The sequence below is a fragment of the Marmota monax genome, unplaced genomic scaffold (assembly GCF_021218885.2).
Source record: "Marmota monax isolate L192 unplaced genomic scaffold, Marmota_monax_Labrador192_F-V1.1 WCK01_AAM20220418_F8-fsc00020, whole genome shotgun sequence".
NCBI classification, from domain to species: Eukaryota; Metazoa; Chordata; class Mammalia; order Rodentia; family Sciuridae; genus Marmota; species Marmota monax.
The window spans coordinates 22,418,926-22,436,775 of NW_026692912.1; the positions used below are offsets into that span (position 1 = coordinate 22,418,926).

General features: G+C 60.5%; 1 protein-coding gene across 2 annotated transcripts in view; it reads left to right on the plus strand.

The window, feature by feature from the left end:
* Window positions 1-17,850, plus strand: part of Ass1 (argininosuccinate synthase 1) — a 45,630-nt gene that overhangs the window by 10,474 nt on the left and 17,306 nt on the right. For both annotated transcript variants that reach the window (XM_046451293.2, XM_058581846.1), the window contains exons 6-12: window positions 3,536-3,592; window positions 5,233-5,307; window positions 8,405-8,475; window positions 8,978-9,008; window positions 13,606-13,696; window positions 16,390-16,474; window positions 17,025-17,089. In XM_046451293.2, coding sequence (XP_046307249.1) covers window positions 3,536-3,592; window positions 5,233-5,307; window positions 8,405-8,475; window positions 8,978-9,008; window positions 13,606-13,696; window positions 16,390-16,474; window positions 17,025-17,089 — 475 coding nt within the window. The remainder of the gene's footprint in view (window positions 1-3,535; window positions 3,593-5,232; window positions 5,308-8,404; window positions 8,476-8,977; window positions 9,009-13,605; window positions 13,697-16,389; window positions 16,475-17,024; window positions 17,090-17,850) is intronic.

Genomic DNA, 17,850 nt, shown 5'->3' on the forward strand with positions numbered 1-17,850 from the left:
AGCCCTGGGCTGTCTGGGCACGGACGTGTGCCTCTGCTGTGAGGCTGTGTGGCAGAGGGTGCAGGGGAGACCCGAGGTTGGACTGGGGCTCAGGGCCTGCACAGCCAGGTTCAATCAAGTCCAGGCCCCACGGCTCCCACAGTGTCCGACAGACCCCCACGAGTCTCTGCTTCCTCGTCTGTCAAATGAAGACGAAAATAGAGCCCAGCCTGTGGGGTGCTGAGGAGCAGCGGTAGGTGATTCCCAGGAGCCTGCAGTGTGGGTCTGGGCGCCCAGAATGCAGTGCAGGAGATGTCCTGATCCCAGGTAGCAGCCTGAGCTAGGCAAAGGAAGCCACTGAACCAATGTCATTGCAGCATCTCACCTGCCCAGGTGAACCCATCAGGCAGCGGGTGCCCCATCCAGGGAGGATTCCAGCTGAGACCAGGGGATTGGGATTTTGGAAGGGGTCCTGCCCAGAGGAGGTCTCTCTGGTGGCACTGCCAGAATTCAGTTGAGCGACATCCATGTTAGTAGAGCAAGTGGGTGGGTGCACGGGTTGGGGGTGGGTCAGACTCTGACTTGAGCAGCTCCAGGGTGGAAGCCCAGATCCCCCCACTCCAGACGCTCCCACTAGCAGCTGGGAGCAGCTGCCCACATCTCTGTGTGCGGTGCCCCCATGTGACCACCAGAGGGCGCCAGAGCCCGGGGTTTGGGGAAGTTGCTGGCGGCTGCAGAGGCCAGAGCCACCCAGTGTTCTGTTCCCCACTGAGGTCCAGCGGGGCTTGGTTCTGAAGAACGCCCTCTGCCCATGTTCTGTGGCTGCTTGGGAAGTGGGGGTGACCCTGCAGTTCACACTCAGGGACCACAGGAGGGATGGTCAAACCTGAAACGTCCCTGGGGGTTTCCAAGACTAGCTGTGGACAGGCCATCAGGACCACCCTCTCTTGTCTGGGGGGTGACAGCAAGGTATCCTCCCATGCCTCAGTGTCCCCTTCTGTGTGGTACCTGGGAAGCCCCCGACAGCCCCTGAAGACGGTTTCTGGGAACCGGGGTGCCGTGGGGATCACTGGGAAGCTGAGGATGGGGCCTCATGCACGGGCACAACTCCTGCTTGGATGGTGGGCACCAGTGACCCCGCGTCAGGAGGCAGGTGTCCCAAAAGGGTGGTCACGTGAAGCCAACCAGAGGCCATGTGCAGGGCCTTGCGTGGTAGCCTGCAGGGCAACCCCAAGGCCTGTCCCGGGCCCGCGGCCAGCTCCACTCCTGGAGCAACCGCAGCTGCCCATGCTGTGCTCCTCACCTGGGGGGTGCAGGGAACCAGGACCCTGGGGCAGGCCTCGAGGCGCTTATTCACCCCGCAGGGGGATCCACCTCTGCTCCACACACTAGGGATGTGGAGTCAGAGGCCCTGGGGGACTTAGGGACAGGCATGCTAGTCCTGGTGCCGGGCAGCAGGACTTGGGTGAAGTGACAGGAAAGGGCATTCCTGCTGCGGGGCTGCCCGCGGAGCCTGCAGGCCAGAGGCAGCTCCCTCCCAGGGCCAGGCCACACCCAGTGGAGAGTGGCGCCCTTTTCCTGCCCTTCTGTGCCCTGCATTGAGCCAGCCGGATCCCCCTCCCAGAGAGCAGCGCAGAAGCCCTGTGGACCCTGACTCCCTGCAGTTTGGGAAGAAGGGCCTGGAAACATGAGCCTAAGACTCTGGTGGGGGGGCAACTTCATATATGGCACCATCTGTGGGGCTGTCCCAGGGGCAGATGGGGACCCCGCACCCTCGGTCCCAGTGGGCACTGTGCTGTGGTACACGAGACCTGTACCCCCTTCTCCTGCTGCCAGGAGCTGCCCTGGGGCTGGGGGTCCTGGGGCTGGGGAGGGCCCTGAGTGGGGCCCCGGGCTCTTGCTGGGACAGGCTTTGAACAAGGAAGCCTGTTTGGATTCTTAGAGGTTCTCTGGCTCCCCAACAGATGGGTGTCCCCTGGTGGCATCTGGGTCGGCAGACACCACTCAGCCGGGCCGGCTGGGGAGGTACAAGCCGTCTTTGTGTTGGGGAAACATGAAGCCGTGGAGAGAAAATAGCTGGTACAAGCAGCATCCGCTGTGTGCTTTACAAATTGAAAACGAATCTGCTTTGTACTGGAGCAGGGCTGGCCGTAGGCCCTGGGCAAGTGTTCCCACTCCCCAGTGTCCCTGCCCAGAACCGACCTCAAGGGCAGCTGGAAGGATTCAGTGGACTCACGCTCACATCTGTTGCTGAGTGTGAATTATGAGGGTGGGTGTTTGCTGTGTGGCTCTGGGTAGTCAGACTTACCTCTCTGAACTCCCCGCTCCTCGTCCATAAAATGGGGTTTAAATTCCCACTGGCCCCAAGTGGCTGCCTGTGTGGCAGGGCATAGTAGGTGCTCACTAGAGACGGGTGGAGGGTAGGGGGCCTGCTGGAGGCTCCAGCTTAAGTCCTGGGGGCAGCAGAGGGGAGCAACACAGCTCCACAGCCGAGAGGGGCTGGAACCTGGATTTCCGCGTCCCCTGATGAGGCTCTGGAAAATGACCTGTTATTCCCGCTGCTGCCTGGCTGCGCCGTGCGGTTTTCACAGTAGGCACAAGGTCCCTCTGTCATTTCCACGGTGCTCGAGTCTCCTCGCCACTGAGCCCGCGCTGGAGCAGGCGGGCGGGTGGCAGCTTCCCTGGGCTCCCTGCAGCGCGCCCGCACCCAGCCCTGCCCCCTCCTCCTCGTCCTGGTCAGGAGCCTGGTGGCCCGGGAGCGAGCAGAGTGACTCTGCACTGGACAGCAGAAGGGCAGGCCGGCCACCTACAAGCTGTGCTCCCTGGGCTCCTGTCCGTGCAGAGAGGCGCTAAGCAGGGAAGGCCCTCCCTGTCGCCTGGCCCCTCCTCACTGACCAGCCACTGTACAGTTGGAAACAGGCCCGGGGAGGTGACAGGATTCCCCCCTTTATGGGTGAGGAGGAATTAGCACCAGGACAGGGTCAGGCAGCTGCCTGGAGAGGACCCCGGCCCTCAGGGCTTCTCACACCTGGAGTCTGGTCCAGGCCTCTGTCCCCAAGGGTCCAGATATCCCTGTCCACTGCTGCATGCACACCCCTCCCCCCTCCGTGCCCCCAGAATCCCACACCCTGCACATACCCTCGTCTTGTGACCCCATACCCGTGGCTACGTGTGCACATGTTCTACGCGCCAGACTGCAGCATGCAGCTCTGCACCCCGACAAGTGCACACCTGCGCCCCTCGCACGCTCACCCTGCACACAGGCCACGTCGCTCAGCCTGGCCCCGCGTTGCCTCCTGCTCCTCCGCGCTCCCTCCACGCCCAGCTCCCACCCAGAAGCTGCTGGTGGAGTCCTGGTCCCACCCTGGGCAGGGGCTGCTTTGCAGCTGGTGTCTTTAAAGTGGGCCAGGGCGACCACCCTTGGGAGGCTGCAGGTGGGGAGGTGGGCGTGAGCTCAGGAACAGAGTTCTTTGCCAGCACGGTCCCTGGCCCCACCCCTCCCCTGGCCCCAGACCTTGTCCTGTGTGTCCTGACCAGCCTGTGTTCTGAACTGCAGGGCAATGACCAGGTCCGTTTTGAGCTCACCTGCTACTCACTGGCGCCCCAGATTAAGGTAAGCCCTTGCCGTCCTCCTGGGGCAAGTGCCGGGGCTCAGGGACCATCGGGAACATCCACTGGGAGGACAGTCCTCAGAGGCCACGCTCTCCCTTGTCTCATTCCTCCTGGAGGCGGTGCCCAGGTGGGCCCTGCAGCCAGTGTCCTTGGGTCCCCAGAGGCAGGCCAGAATGACTGGGACGTGGCCCTCCCAGCCCTGAGAAGGGCCACCTGGCTACACCCTGTTCCTCCCTGGCTGCCGGGGCTGACCCTGGCATCTTGGACCTGTTCCTGGGATACAGAACCCCAGGATCTTGGGGAATGAACCCCCTCTGTCTGTGGACTGTCCCCTCCCCCTCCAGCCTGGGCCTCTGTCTGTCCTTCCATCCATCCATCCAGTCCTTCACTCACGCACGTTCATTCCTTCAGTGTTTACTGAGCGCCTGCTGGGTACCAGCTCAGCCGGGCTCCAGGTGAGCCGTGCAGGGGCAGCGCTCCCGGGCCTGCAGCCAGAGCGGTGGCAGTGCTTGGATGTGGCCCTGCGGATCATTTCCAGATCCCCTAGTGGCCACATTAAAACACGGGAACATCATCTTATTTATCAAACCCCACGGACCCAGCCAGGCGTCGATGCCCACAGAGCCATAGGAGACGTCTGTGCTTCCTTCATGGGGCTGGGCTGTCAGTGGGGACGGCCATCTACCAGCATTCACCAGAGCCCTGTCCTGGACAGGGAGCCTCCACCTGAGCTCCTTTCCTGTCCCTTTGGCTGGAGCCTCAGCAGCTTGCCCCTCCCTGCCCCCAGGGGTATAGGAGCTTCCCCTTCCTCCTGGGGCAGCTGTCTGGGCCCTGCGTGGCCTGGAGGTGAGCCATGGTGAGCCCTAGTGAGTAATTCTGACACCACATGCCAGGCCACAGTCGCCCTTGGTCAGTGGCTACCTGTTGGCCTTCTGCAGCGAGGAGGCTGCCGAGGCCCGGGCCTCTGCTTCTCTGCTTCGCGCAGCAGCTTGGGGTCAGGGGCCAGGACGCCCAGTTTCTGGGTCTTTGTCCGCAGAGGCCAAGCCCAGGGTCTGCGGTGGGGCTGGGGGACCCTGAGGGCCTGGGTGCATTCTCAGCAGGGAGCCTGGTCCAGGTCCTGCTGCCACCCCACCCAGCGGCCACACCAGCCCTGCTCAGAAGCCACGCCCAGCTCCCCCTCTACCTGATGGCCCCACTACACCTGAGTTCAGAGAGAGGCTAGGGCCTGGTCAGTGGGCGCGGCCTCTCCTGGGGACCTGTCCCTGCCTCCCTCAGGCCAGAGCTCCCCAGGTGGAATGAGAGTGGCCCCTCCCTCAGGCCTGGGCTCCTTCCCCACTCAGAGCAGTGGGTGGCAGCAACGTATTTCACCTCTGGGACCCCCAGTCACCCAGGATCATTGAACCTTGAAGCCCATCTGGTTTCGATCCTCAGGTCTCAGCTAGGGGGACTGAGCCCATGGGGGCCGAGAGCAGGCACCCCAGTGTGGCAGCCTCTGCCCTCCCCTGCCCATCCCCACGGAGACCCCCGGTGGCCATCAGAGCCACGGGCCCTTCCCAGAAGTGCCAGCTCTTCTGCCAAGGACTAGGAGGAGTCAGCCTTGCCCTGCCCAGGCCTGACATCTTGCCCCTGTCCCTTGTCCAGGTCATCGCTCCCTGGAGGATGCCCGAGTTCTACAATCGCTTCAAGGGCCGCAATGACCTGATGGACTACGCCAAGGTAAGAGCTGGGCCTCCACCGTCGCCCTGGCCACCGCCCACTGCCCTCTCCATGCATCCTGCAGGGCTCCTGTGGGCCAGTGGCACAAAGCCAACACTGATCCCACATGGCGGGAGATTGAACCCCTGATCCTGTTGCACCCCCAGTGGCACTTGCCCCCTGGGTCAGACCCACAGAGGTGTGGTCATCTGCAGTGCCCACTCCCTGGGCTGGGCATCTCTCAGGGGTGTGCCACCCGGCCAGAGGGTGCTGGCTGTCTCCTTCCCATTCCCAGGAGACCCGAATCCTGCTTGCCACCTCTGCAGGTGTGTGTCTCTGTGGGGGTCCTTCTGGGGACAACTGGGAGGGGGTCTGAGCCAGAGGCTGCTCTGTGCACCTCAATTACCTGACGGCTAATTGTCCCCAGTGCTTCCCAGGAACAGGTAGGCGCTCGAGGAGAGTGCTAGACAAAGACCTGTGTGGCGCCGGCCCTTTTTGAAGTACAAGTTGCAATAAAACATATTAGAAGTTTTGCATCAAGATCCTTAGCCGCTCCCCGGGGTGGCTTTCTTTTTAGCGACTCAATGGCAGCACTTGACAAACAGCCTCAATCAATCAGACGGGGAAAGCAACTCGGTGCACACACCAGAAAATTGCTCAGGTTTTTAAATAGCAGTCGCCAGGGCTGGCTGTGCGCTCTCGCTGCCGCCGAGGTGCCTCGTGGCAGGGGATGCGGCGGGAACGCAGCCCTGCCCCTGCCGCCAGCATCCCATTAAGACCTGGAGCGCTGGGAGGAAAGACCTCCTCCACCATCTGTTGTTTTATTATTAAGAGGGGAGTTTACAAGACCAAACCCATATGTTGCCAAACAAATCGTCAAATAGCAGCGCTATTAAGAGAGCGGAGGTTGGCGAGGCGTCCCCTCCCCCCCTCGTCTCCTTGATGATATAGAATATGAAGCGTGTCTCGTCTTTAAGAATAATGAATTGCAGCCCCCACCCGTCATGGTGGCCATGCTCAGACCTGCAGTCTCAGTGGAAGGGAGGGGCAGAGCTGACCCACACAGTGCCCTCTGTTCCCGCAAGTCCCCGCACAAAACTGGCTCCTGGGTTTTCCAGCAAAAATGGACTTCAGGAGCATCGCGGTCCCTCCTGCCCAGATTTTGGGAAGAAGGCCCTTGGTTTAGCTTCCCTCCCAAAAAACCTCGCGAACAGGAGAAGTGGGCCCCGGAAAGACGAGCGTGCCCCCTCAGCTGCCCACCCTCTTTCTGGGAGCTGGGTTTCAGAAGAGAGCTGTGGGCAGTCTGAGCACACTCTACAAGGGCCGCAGAGCCACCCAGGAAATGACCAGAATAGCTGAGCAGCCACCGGGCTTTGTCCAAAATCCCGAGCCAGGCAGAATCCGAGACAGATGAGACAAAAATCAATGGGGCTTTGGAAATCTTTGCTTTCGAGACCTGTAAGTAGCCAAGGCCAAAGGGCTCTCTGAGTCTCGGAAAAACACGGATTTCTTTCACGTCCCGTCTTCCCCAGGCCCATCACCCAAGGGGGAGATGCTCAGAGCCTCGCATCCTCGTCACTGTTACTAGACTTCATAGGAACAGTCCTAGCCAGACTCCAGGGAAAACCACCCCATACTGAAGACGGTTTGTTTTCCATTCTCTATTGCCACCAGAGATTTGGGGAGCCAGGGCCTCAGGACAGACAGGGGCTGGGAAACACGTCTCCCAGGTCTTGGGATGTCACCCTGTGGGCCTGCCTGCTCTCCCTCCTCCTTTCCTCCCCTCTTGCTCTCCTCTCCTCACCCTTGATGGAGGCTCAGTAGGGAAGAGAGGGCATGGGTTCCCACAGCCTCCCCCAGACGAAGACCCCAGGAACCTGGGTGACCGATTTTCTTAGCCCCAGCCACCAGCCATAAGTCTGGAAAACAAGGCCCACCAGGCCACCAGCATGTCCCTGTGGTGTAGTCACAGGGTCCTGGACCCTGCGCCTGGCAGCTGCACGGGGAAAAGTCCCAGGCGAGTGTCCACCTCCGACTCTGGACACTAGGAGACATGTGCCCCCCAACACGGAGCAGCCTGGAAACGCGGTGTTCTTGTGGCCCATGTAGCTTAAATCAAGAGGCACAAGCCCTAGGGGAGGCATGAGCTGTTTGTTCTTGTTTTTTAAGTGATTCTCTTGCTAAAGCTACAAAACTAAACCCTGTTGGTGTGTTCGATTTGGGTGCCATGTTTGAAGTAGAGATGAAGGAACGCAGCAGCCACCTGGGGGAGGGTTCCAGAATCTGTTGTGGGCAGAGCCCCATCAGCAGAGAGGTGGCCCTGGCTGCTGCTGGTGGGGGCCAAGACTACTGGGGCAAGGTGCTCGGGGGCTGGGAGGCGGAGCGTCGGGTCTCACTGGCTTCAAGGGGCCCCTGGCCTGCCCTCTGCCTGGTAGGCCTCGGGAGGGGAGAACGCGCCGAGAGTCCTGTACTGGGGGGACCTGAGTGCCCATGCAGGTTCCGGTCAGGTGTCAGCCGGGGGGCACGGTCAGTAAGGCACCAGCCCTGTCCTTTCCCCAAATGTTAAGTAAGGCCCAGGGAAAGGGCTTCCTTTAACCATGGAGGACCACTGGGAAGCAAACCCTGACCAGAGCCAAGTCTCATGGAAAAGCAAGGCCTCCAGCCGGGGCTGTCCCCTTGCAGGCTCCACGATGACATACGTGGCAATTGCCCTGGGCTTGGGGCGGGTGTGGTTCCCAGCAGGTCTTGTACTTCAGGGCCACGAGCTGACGCTGTCCTGGGTCCCTCCTGTGGAAGGGTCCATACTGAGCAGTGTGGACTCTGGGACAGATGCCTGGGTTCACACCCTGGCTCTGCAGGGGCTCTGTGGGGGTCAGTGAGCCAGTGCTGGGACCCTCAGCACAGTGCCTGGCACCAGGTTCTCCAGGGGCCCTTGGAGGATGGACTCAGAGTCTTCTGGAAGGAAGCTCCAAGATCAGCATCCCAAGCCCTTGGTCTTTGGCAGGTCTAGCAGCGGGCCTCGCTCCTCCTGCAGGGCGGCCCCAAGTGGTCCAGAGCCTGACCCTCAGGTCCCCTTCCAGCCACCTCACGTCTGCCCCATGTTGTCTCTAACCTGCAGCAACATGGAATTCCCATTCCGGTTACCCCCAAGAACCCCTGGAGCATGGACGAGAACCTCATGCACATCAGGTAAGACGGGCCTAGCCCACACCTGGGGTCCTGCCTCCCGGAGCGGACACCCAGTCACCCACTCCCGCTGCTGCTTCTACTGTGGTTCTGCTCTGTGTCAGTGGGGACCTGGCCTTGGGGACCTGGCCTGGCCTGGGGCAGTAGGGAGGACTTCTTTGAGGAAGTGGCAGTTAAAACCTTGAGGATGAACGGGGCTCAGCTGGCACCGGGAACAGTATTGAAGGCAGAGGGATGGCATGGGAAGGTCCCCAGCCAGAGGCCCCGTGTGTGGAGCCTGGGCCTGCACCCCAGAATCCGAGGGCACTGTCCCGGCTCTTCCTTGCGGCTCTTGGCTCTCACAGCCAACGGGGGTGGGCGGGGTGTTCCAGGCAGGGTGGGCAGCCAGTGTTTTGGCAGACAGGAAACGGCAGACCAGACTGGTGGGCACACAACGGGCGGTGGTGTGTGCCTGTCGTGGCCGTGTCCCTTCCCGACTCACCCCGTCTCCCCTCTCTCCCCACAGCTACGAGGCTGGAATCCTGGAGAACCCCAAGGTAATCTCCGTTCCTTTGCGCCGGCCACCTTTGGTGGTGGCTCTGATGTATTTGTAGCCTAATTTGAAATTTCACGGGGGGGGGGGGGGGGGGGGGGGGCAGGCCTGGAGCAGAGCCTGTGTCCCTGACCCTCCCACCGACCCCCCTCCCCATGCTCTTTCTATGAATAGGGAAGGAAGTATTTCAGAGCCGCCCGGGGAGAGGGGACTGTGAGACAATAAAGGCGTCATTAGGCAGATGAGACGCTTGTGGGAGGACCCAGCCTGTGCCCACGCCTCGCCCATGGCGTGTGGGACGGAGTGGCAGGACCCATTTGTCTGCGTCTGTCCCACGCTCGCCCTGGCCTCCCTGATCCTGTCCCCGACCTCCAGGCTGGCCAGGCTGGGCCCTCAGCCGGGTTTGAAGTTTAGGGTTTCTCTCCTCCGGGGTTTCTTTGTGTCTCCCCTGCCCACCATGGGAGGTGGGGGAGGCAGGGCAAAGTCTATCATGAGAAGAGAAAAATCTCTTTGTCCCCAAGGGAATGTGTCCCTGGCCCAGCCCCACCCTGGGCGGCAGCTCTGGGGGTGGGTGGGCCCCCGGCTGACATCAGGGAGGACGTGTGTTGGGGGCGGGGGTAGTGCTGGGGCAGCTGGGCCTCGGGGATCCAAAAAAGCCATCTGGAGGGGAGAGGCCGGGGTGGCTTGGCTGAGAACCCCGAGGGCTGGAGCTCTGCCCGGGGTGCAGGGCCGGCTCCCCAGGCCTGGCGTCTCTGACTGCCCCAACATGTGCCAACCTGACATCCCCCAGCCGTCAAGGGCTCCGTCACTGTGGCCACCAGGTGACGTGTGCCCCTGCCCGCTGGCACCTGGCCCGCTTGGGCATTCATTTTCTCACCTTGATTTCCTTGGCTGAGGGCTGGGAGCACCTCACCTCACAGGAGGGACACTGGGGGGCAGGGCAGTGATGGCACCTTGGGAGCCAGTCGCTCGAAAAAAGGGCAGGGCTGGTGCCTTGGTCTTAGGTCCCCCTCCCCACCCGCTCTCCCCGCTTGGTCCACGCTGTCACTCAGGAGAGCCGGTACCCTGTCCCCTGGGGACTGATGGGCACTGCAGGGCTGCTGCCTGCTGGCCACAGGTTCTTCCAGTTCACGCTCTGTTGACCCCCCGACACTCGGGCAGCCACCTCTAATTAGCCAGTCAGTCGGCACCAGGGGGGTCCGGGGGGGCTGGGCCCTGCAGAGCTGCTTCCAGGCAGGGTGTCCTGCCAGCCACGGGCATGCTGGGAAGTCACTCCCACCCTCTCCAAGCAGCCTGTGGCCATCTCCCCAAGACTAGACCAACACAGGATTGGGGTGCAGGGCTGAGGCAGGAGGGAATCACCCCTCAGGCATTTGGGGGCCTGAGACTTGGTACAGATCGCCTTGTGACTATGGGCAGGCTCTGTCCCCTCTCAGGCCTTTTAACAATGGCCTTGGATGGATAAGTAAGTGTTCCCAAGTCTTGATCAAGGATGCTGCCACCCAGTCAATTCTTGGGTTCCCAGAGTTAGTAAAACTGAGCACAAACCCAGCTCTGCTTCTTAATTGCTGTGCAGTCTCAAGCAAGCTACCTGACTTCTCTGAGCCTGCCGATTCTTGTGCACAAAACGGGAAATCATAGCACCTCCACTGGCACAGGCCAGGCCTCAATCTTGGGGGTTGGAGGGTCCTACCCTCCCCCTTAGGCCACCAAGCTGCTCTCAGAAACTCTTCTCATCAAGCAGGAAAAGCTGGGCTGGGCTGGGCTGGGCTGGGTGAGAGTCTACAGAGAGGGCATGCAGTCGTCATGGGCCCTGCAGAGGTGCCCAAGGCCCACCCACCCTAGCAGGGGGTCAGCGCCATGCTGAGTTGACCTGGCCACAGGGGACCCCAGAGTTCCATGCAGGTGCCTAACCTCCAGGACCCAGCCTTGCTCTGCAGCCCCCCATCCCCCCCCCAGTCCCCCGGGGAGGAGCTCTGGGAGAGAAGCTTAGGGGAACCAGTGCCCCTCCCCCTCTCCAAAAAAAGCCCGGAGACCTGCAGAAGGGAGGGTTTGAAGGCAGATGGCTGAGCCATTTTCTGCCTCCATGAGGGCTGATTGAAGGGCAATGAGGCAGCTAATGCGAAGAAAGATAGAAATTTACTTGCTTTAACTTCATACGGCCCACAGTGAAAGAGTTCATTCAGCCGCCGGCCCGCCATATCTGATGGATGAATAAACCATTTGCAGCATCGATCATGCCTCTACATCATGGCTTAGTTCATGGGCCATTTGCTTCCAATTTCTCCTTCCCGGGCTCTGCTTCATGCTTTCTTTCGCCCTCTCCCCCGCCCCCAGCGACTCTCTCTCCCTCTCTTCTTCTTCACTCTCTTCCCTCCCCCTGCACCCCCCCAAGATGACATTGGAAGTGAGCCCTCCCGCTGGGATGGATAAATAGATGGCATTGATACTCCGCAACAAACTATTTGTCATTTGAACTGGGCTTTTAGGAGGGGGAGTAAAAAAGAAGGCAGGCGCCCGAGCCACCTCGGAATGCAAAGCAAATGTCATTTTATTTCTATTTAGTTATTTTATTTAATCAGAGCTGTCAGGTGCCCGCCCAGCAGCTGCCTGCAACTTCCGCTGTAGAGGGACCATCCTCCTCCTCCTTATCCGGGCCTCGAGGTCTTCCTGTCTTCCTGTGGCTCCTTCCAAATACAAACACTGTTGTCCTCCACTTCTAAGGAGTGGCTGGAGAAAGTGACAAGGGCCCAGCTGAAAACTGTGGTCACAGTCAGGCACCTGGGTGGGGGCCCTGGGGCTTGGGAGTCCCTGGCAGGTGGGGAAGGGGCTGTGGGCCTGGGAGCCTGGCCAGTCTCTGACACCAGGCTCAGGTGCTGGCTCTCTCCCTATGGTCCTCACACTGCTTCCCAGGCCACCTCGGCAGCTGGGACAGAGCACGGGATGCTGGGAAGAGCCCTGGGCTGGCTTGAGAGGTGTGATTTGGATCAGCCACTTCTCTGGGCCTTAGTTTTCCTTCTGGTCTAGGGAGGTAAGGAGGGGGGTCCTTACCCCCCCCCCCGCCTCCCTGAGTCTGTCTTTAAGGTGGGTTCTGGGTTCTTGTTTTCTAATGCACAGATGAAGGGGCACAGGCCCAAGGTCAGGCAGTGGTGAGTGGGGCGGGGTTCCTTGTGTCTGAGCTCAGGAACAGCTGGAAGGACCACATCTGCCCGGCACTAGAGGCTTCCTGGACAGACACTGTATGTCCACTGCTGAAACAGGAAGCCAGGGAAACTGGGACTGGTGGACCCAGCGTAGAGCCAGTGGGAAGGGGGCCGGGGCACCCCGTGGGCTGGGGCCTGTCCTAGAAGGACTCTTACAGGCAGGAGGCTCAGTGCCTGTCACCCTCTGTCCCTTCCCTTGCAGACCCGTTACCATCTGCACTGGGCCTTGCATATTGTTCTCTGGTATGTTTTCGAGTCCAGTAAGAATCGGTCTATGCACTTAAATTATGGGGGGTGTCATCCCCCCATTTTACAGATGAGGGAACTGAGGCAGAAGGAAGTAAGGCAGCTTGCTCAAGGCCCTGCAGCCTGAGGTCTTGCCTCTAGCTTGGAGTATTTTCCACCACTCTAAACGCCAACAATCAGGTGTTCCCAGCCTCCAGCTGGACACGGTCCATCCATTCCTCCAGAACTCACTGCTGCAACTCGGCGCTGGCCCACAGGCTCTGTGGCTTGGCCTGTAGATGAGGCGGTGGGGTCTGGCTTTCTTACCAGACAGGGCTGCTGAGAAGCAAAGGCGACGGTGAATGGGCACCAGGTTTTGAAAGGCACAGATGTAAGGGACCCTGTTGGCGGGACATCAGCAGGTGTGCAGAGCAGCTGGGCACAGGAGGAACTTGAGCAGGCAGGTCCCATGGGTCCCTGTCCCGACCACGGCAAGTGCCCAAACCGCAGCCGGGTGGAGCTGGGGCCCCCAGAGGCTGCCGGGAATCAGAGTCCCGGGCAGCAAGAATCCCTCCTCCTCTGCGGCAAGACGAGGCCCACTTTCCAACGCGCCCGAGAACAAATATACATAAAGGTTGATGTGTTTTCAAATGGTTTTTGCTTTGCTCTTCTCTTTTCTCCCTGTGAGTATTAACCTCGGGGACCCCGGGGACGGCGCGGCCCGCCAGAGCACCTGCTGGGGTCACGCGCAGTCATTAGCTTTGCGGTCATCGCGGAATAAACCCCAATTCCCGGCGCCTGCGAGAGCGTGCGTGCGGCTCCTGGGAAGCCCGCGGAACGCGGCCGCTCCTGCAAAGTCGCACTTTTTCCTGCCTGACTTGTTTCTCTCCTGCTATTCTACCTCCAGCTGTGGGGGCGTCGAAGAAAAAGATGAGATCAAGTTGAGGGGAAAAATTGTCTGATTTCTTGAGCCCTTTGTTTCCCAGGCCCCTGGCAGCGGGGCCAGCTCTGGGCTGGGGGCTGGGAAGCCTGCTGGACCCGCCGGGATGGCGGGGAAGTGCCTGCCAGAGGTCTCCTGTCCTGGAGAGGGGCGTGGGTGCAGGAGGTAGGGTGCAGCTTTCCTGCCTGGGGGCTCTGCACTCTCCACCCTCCAACCTCTTTCTGTTTTGTCAGAACCAAGCGCCTCCAGGACTCTACACAAAGACCCAGGACCCAGCAAAAACCCCCAATACCCCTGACGTCCTTGAGATAGAATTCAAGAAAGGTATGTCGCCCACCGCACTGCACCCCTGGGACCTGAAGGGGGCTGATGCTCAGGGCTCTGGCTCCCTCTGCTCCCTGCTTGGGTCCTAAGTCTTCTCACCTCTTCTGAGTTCCTGGAAGCCAGAATTCAGGCAGGGGCTTCAAGGTCCCAACAGTTTCCATCCCCAGACAGTGTGATCCATGCACACCTCGCGGCTTGGGAGGGGAAATCCAAATTTCCAGCCTCTGAGCAGCCACCTGCCAGATACTCTGGGACTTTGGGAAAGTCACTTGACTTTCCTGGGTCTCAGTTTCCCCACCTGTGACCTGGGGATACAAGGTGCCTGCTGTTTTCCTGGTGTGGCAGGAGGTCCGTATGGGAAATGACCCGCAGCAGAGCTGGCTGGCAAGGGCAGGTGCTCGATGAATGGCAGATCCGATACAGCTGGACTCAAGGGCTCCTCTGCTCCACTTCTTAAGCCTTGGCCAGTCCTAAATTAGCTGCCCAGCTCTGGCCACCCCCCAGCCCCAGGCACAGATGGAGCTGGGGTGGGGGGATCCTGGTCTCCCGTCACCCCGCTGCTGTCAGATAAATAGTTGCCGGCCTGGTTTGCATGCCCAGCCTTGAGCTGACACAGTGTTCATCGCTTGCTGTAAAGGAGGGAGGAGGAGGCAAGGCATGTCTGGTGACAGGAGGAGCAGGACCCAGTTCAGAGCGAGGGTGCCAGGGTCTGAGGAGAGGACCTTTCCAGTAGGCTGCAGAGATCAGGAAAGCTTCCTGGAGGAGGTGGTGCTGAACAGGAGCAAGAGGAACCAAGAGGAGTTTGAGGCCATCCCAAGCCCAAGGGGACTAGCCCATCCATCCACACACATCTGCCAGGAGGGGACAGAGACCAGAGAGAGGGGCTCCAAACCTCAGCCTTTCCCCAGGGCACCTCAGAGATAGGACAGGGTGAGAGAAGCAGTCACATAGCAGTCACACGGGCACCCCCGGGCCTCAGGTGTAATCCCCTGTAGCACGAGCCATAGAGGAGATGCTCACAGGTGCTGAGCGGACGCTGTAAGGTCTCCATACTGTTAGTACTCAGTGAGTCTCTTCCGGGCCTTTCCCAAGAGCCCAGCCAAGTCAGTGGGCAACTCCATCACTGTTCAAACCCTTGAATTCCATGCCCCAAAGACGGGGCTGCTGAGACCCAGGTGGACCCCTGGGCAGCTGGAGTCCTGGGTCCTTTTGTGCCTGCTCCCCAGCCCAGGCCTGGCCCGCAGGCACAGGGTCATCCCTGAGAAGATGGGTGGGGCACCAGGCAGCACATCCTGCCCTCCTGTGTGGGAACCCCAAGAGCCCAGGAGAGGTAAACAGAAGGTGGCTGATGGTCCCTGGCACCAGGCTCTGGCAGCCCTACCTGGAGGAACAGGGCAACCCTATGGGCTAAGCTGGGGAAGAAACATGATCCATTATGAGGATTTGGGGACAGTCTGGGAGGAAAAAAAAAAAGAGAGGGAGGAACCCTCCCCTGCCTGGTCCCCAGTCACTCTCTAGTTAATTTATTTGAAGTTTTAATCTAATTATTAACTATTTTAAACGCTAAGAGGCTTTCTGCAGCAGCCGCACCAACAATGTCCCCTCTTCTCCCGGGCAGGCCCCATCCACGGCCCCAGTGAAGGCCATAATAGGACCCGGGAGGGAGAGAAAGGCAGCGGGGAGAGGCGGGGGGTGGCGAGAGGGGCTTAAGGTTCATTATTGGGCAGACTTACATTTAATAGCAATTTACAACCAAGTTATAAAACCCCTGGAAATGGGGGTTAAGAATGGCGAGGCTGACAGCGGCTTGAGCGAAGCCCCTCCAAGCCGCGGCTGGCTAATAAAGACTCCAAAGCCGCTATTGAGCCCTGATTGGCACCCGATGGCTCGCTACATGGTAATGAGCCGGGCAGATGGGTGGGGGATTAGCGCCAACTTTGAACAGCTTTCCTTTGTCACTGTTACAGCTCTCTTGTTAGCCCTCTAATACATTTATTGCTCATTTCACACCGCTCGGGAAGGTGCCCCTTGCTATTCAAAGTCAACCCCGAACCCACCCACCGCCCCCACCTCGCCGCCCCCCTTGACGCGGCCCTTCCTGGCCGAGCCACAACCGCCTCCCTCCTGCCACACTGGACCCCACTTCTCAGAATTCATGGGCGTCCCCGACACCCCGCCTGCCAGAACGGGCACCGGCTCGCCCCCATCAATCAGACGGCTGTGTGTGGGTCTGGGGTGTCGGGCTGGGGCGCAGGGGTCCGCCTGACAGACGTGGCAGGGGCCGAGTGTGTGCGCGTGCGCGCGCCCAGCCGCACCTCCGCCAGGCGGCCCCGGGCAACTGGTGGGACAGAAGGTGCTCCCTGTGTAAGACAATGGTGGAGCGTGAAATTCAATTAGTTCAGGGCCTGGTTCCAATTTCACAGTCCCTAAATGCAAAAGGGGCACAGAGAATGGGAGGGGGGCTGCGAGCGTTTTTATTGCATTTTCCCTTTCATTCTGGGGGGCTCTCTCGCCCCTTCTCTCCCCCCAGCGGGCCTCAACCTGCACAGGGCTTTGAAGGAGTCATTTGGACTCTATATCTGTCACATGCATTTAAGGCGTTGCAAGGACAGGGAGAGGGCGGGGTGGCGGGCGCAGGCTCCTCTACAGAGCTCCAGTCCCAGAGGCCCACTGCCCTCTCCTCCTGCCCCCAGGGGTCCCTGTGAAGGTGACCAATGTCAAGGATGGCACCACTCACCAGACCTCCTTGGAGCTCTTCATGTACCTGAATGAAGTCGCGTGAGTGCCCACAGCCTGCCCAGCCACCCGGGAACCATCCTCTTGGGCAGGCACTAACGGTCCCAGCTGGGGTTCAGGGGCTGAGGAGGACAGGCATAGTCTCCTGGACACGGTGATGGGTTTGCCAGGAGAGCCCTTGCAGTCCCCGTTTAAACCCTTTAGCCTACAAAGATGGCAACCCAGGGGTCTGTGGCCTCCTGGGGTTGGTCGGGCGTGGGCTTCCAGCCCTCCGCTGGATCAGGGAAGATGAGCGTGGGGAGGCGTGGGGCCAGGAAAGACAGCCGAAGAACAGATTGAACCCAGTCACCCAGGCAGTCTCTTCTCCCCGGGCCTCAGTTTACTCAACCAGTGGGCACTTGGACCAGGTCCCTGGCTCGGATGTCCTCTTGAGTCCTGGAGCCTGAGATGGAGGCTAATGTACCACACAGGCTCTGGGGTGGGTGCAGCCAACCTTGTGCCCTCTGTGTCAGCCCCAGCCCAGCCCTGTGGGTGGCATCTGACCCAAGCCTTGCATCAGTGTCTGAATCCAAATGACCTCTCCTCCCCACAGGGGCAAGCACGGCGTGGGCCGCATCGACATTGTGGAGAACCGCTTCATTGGAATGAAGTCCCGAGGTGAGTGGGCCCAGCTCTCCTGCAGTGTGCCACTGCAGCCAGCCCCCAGAGACCCCAGGACGCCCAGAAAATTTCTCTCCAGCAAAGTAGGATGATGGCCTCTGCCACTGGCTTCTCAGAGTGTTATGAGAGGACCTGCCCAAGATTGGGGAGGGCCCTGAGGGCCTGGGAGAGGCTCAGAGGGGCCGGGGCCAGGCCCTGAGGTCACCCTCTCTTGTGTCAGGGGCGGGTCGGCCAGGTTTGGAGGCAGACCGTGCAGGGCCGATTTTGTGGTCATTAAAGCTGTGTCGTGTGGCTCTCCAGGCAGGCAGGGTGGGAATCCTGCCAGGGGTGGGCGCTGTGAGCCAGCCCAAGCCTGAGGGCCTGTCCCCGCCTCACCCCTGGTGTGGGGAGAACCCAGGGATGACAGGCATCTACTCGGACTGGAATGGCTGCCACTTTGGTTGCACCTGGCAGGGCCCCGGGGGGAGGGCCAGTGCCCAGCAGGTGCCACTGTCTTGTCTGAGGAACCACGGTCTGATTCCTTTTGTCACTTGCCATTTCACTGACCTCACCCTCCTCTCCAGGACTCAGTCTCCCCTCCTGCCCAACCAGGGGGTCCCAGGCAGAGCCCCAGGGGCAGCCGGGTGTGGAGCAGCTTTCCTTCTGAGGGGCCGTTGGGGGAGAGGACGGGGTCTCAGCAAGCGAGAACCCCGGAACTGGGCGCCGGGACCTGTAGCAGCCGGTGGTGTTGGGCGGGTGTTCACGTCACCTTGCGCAGC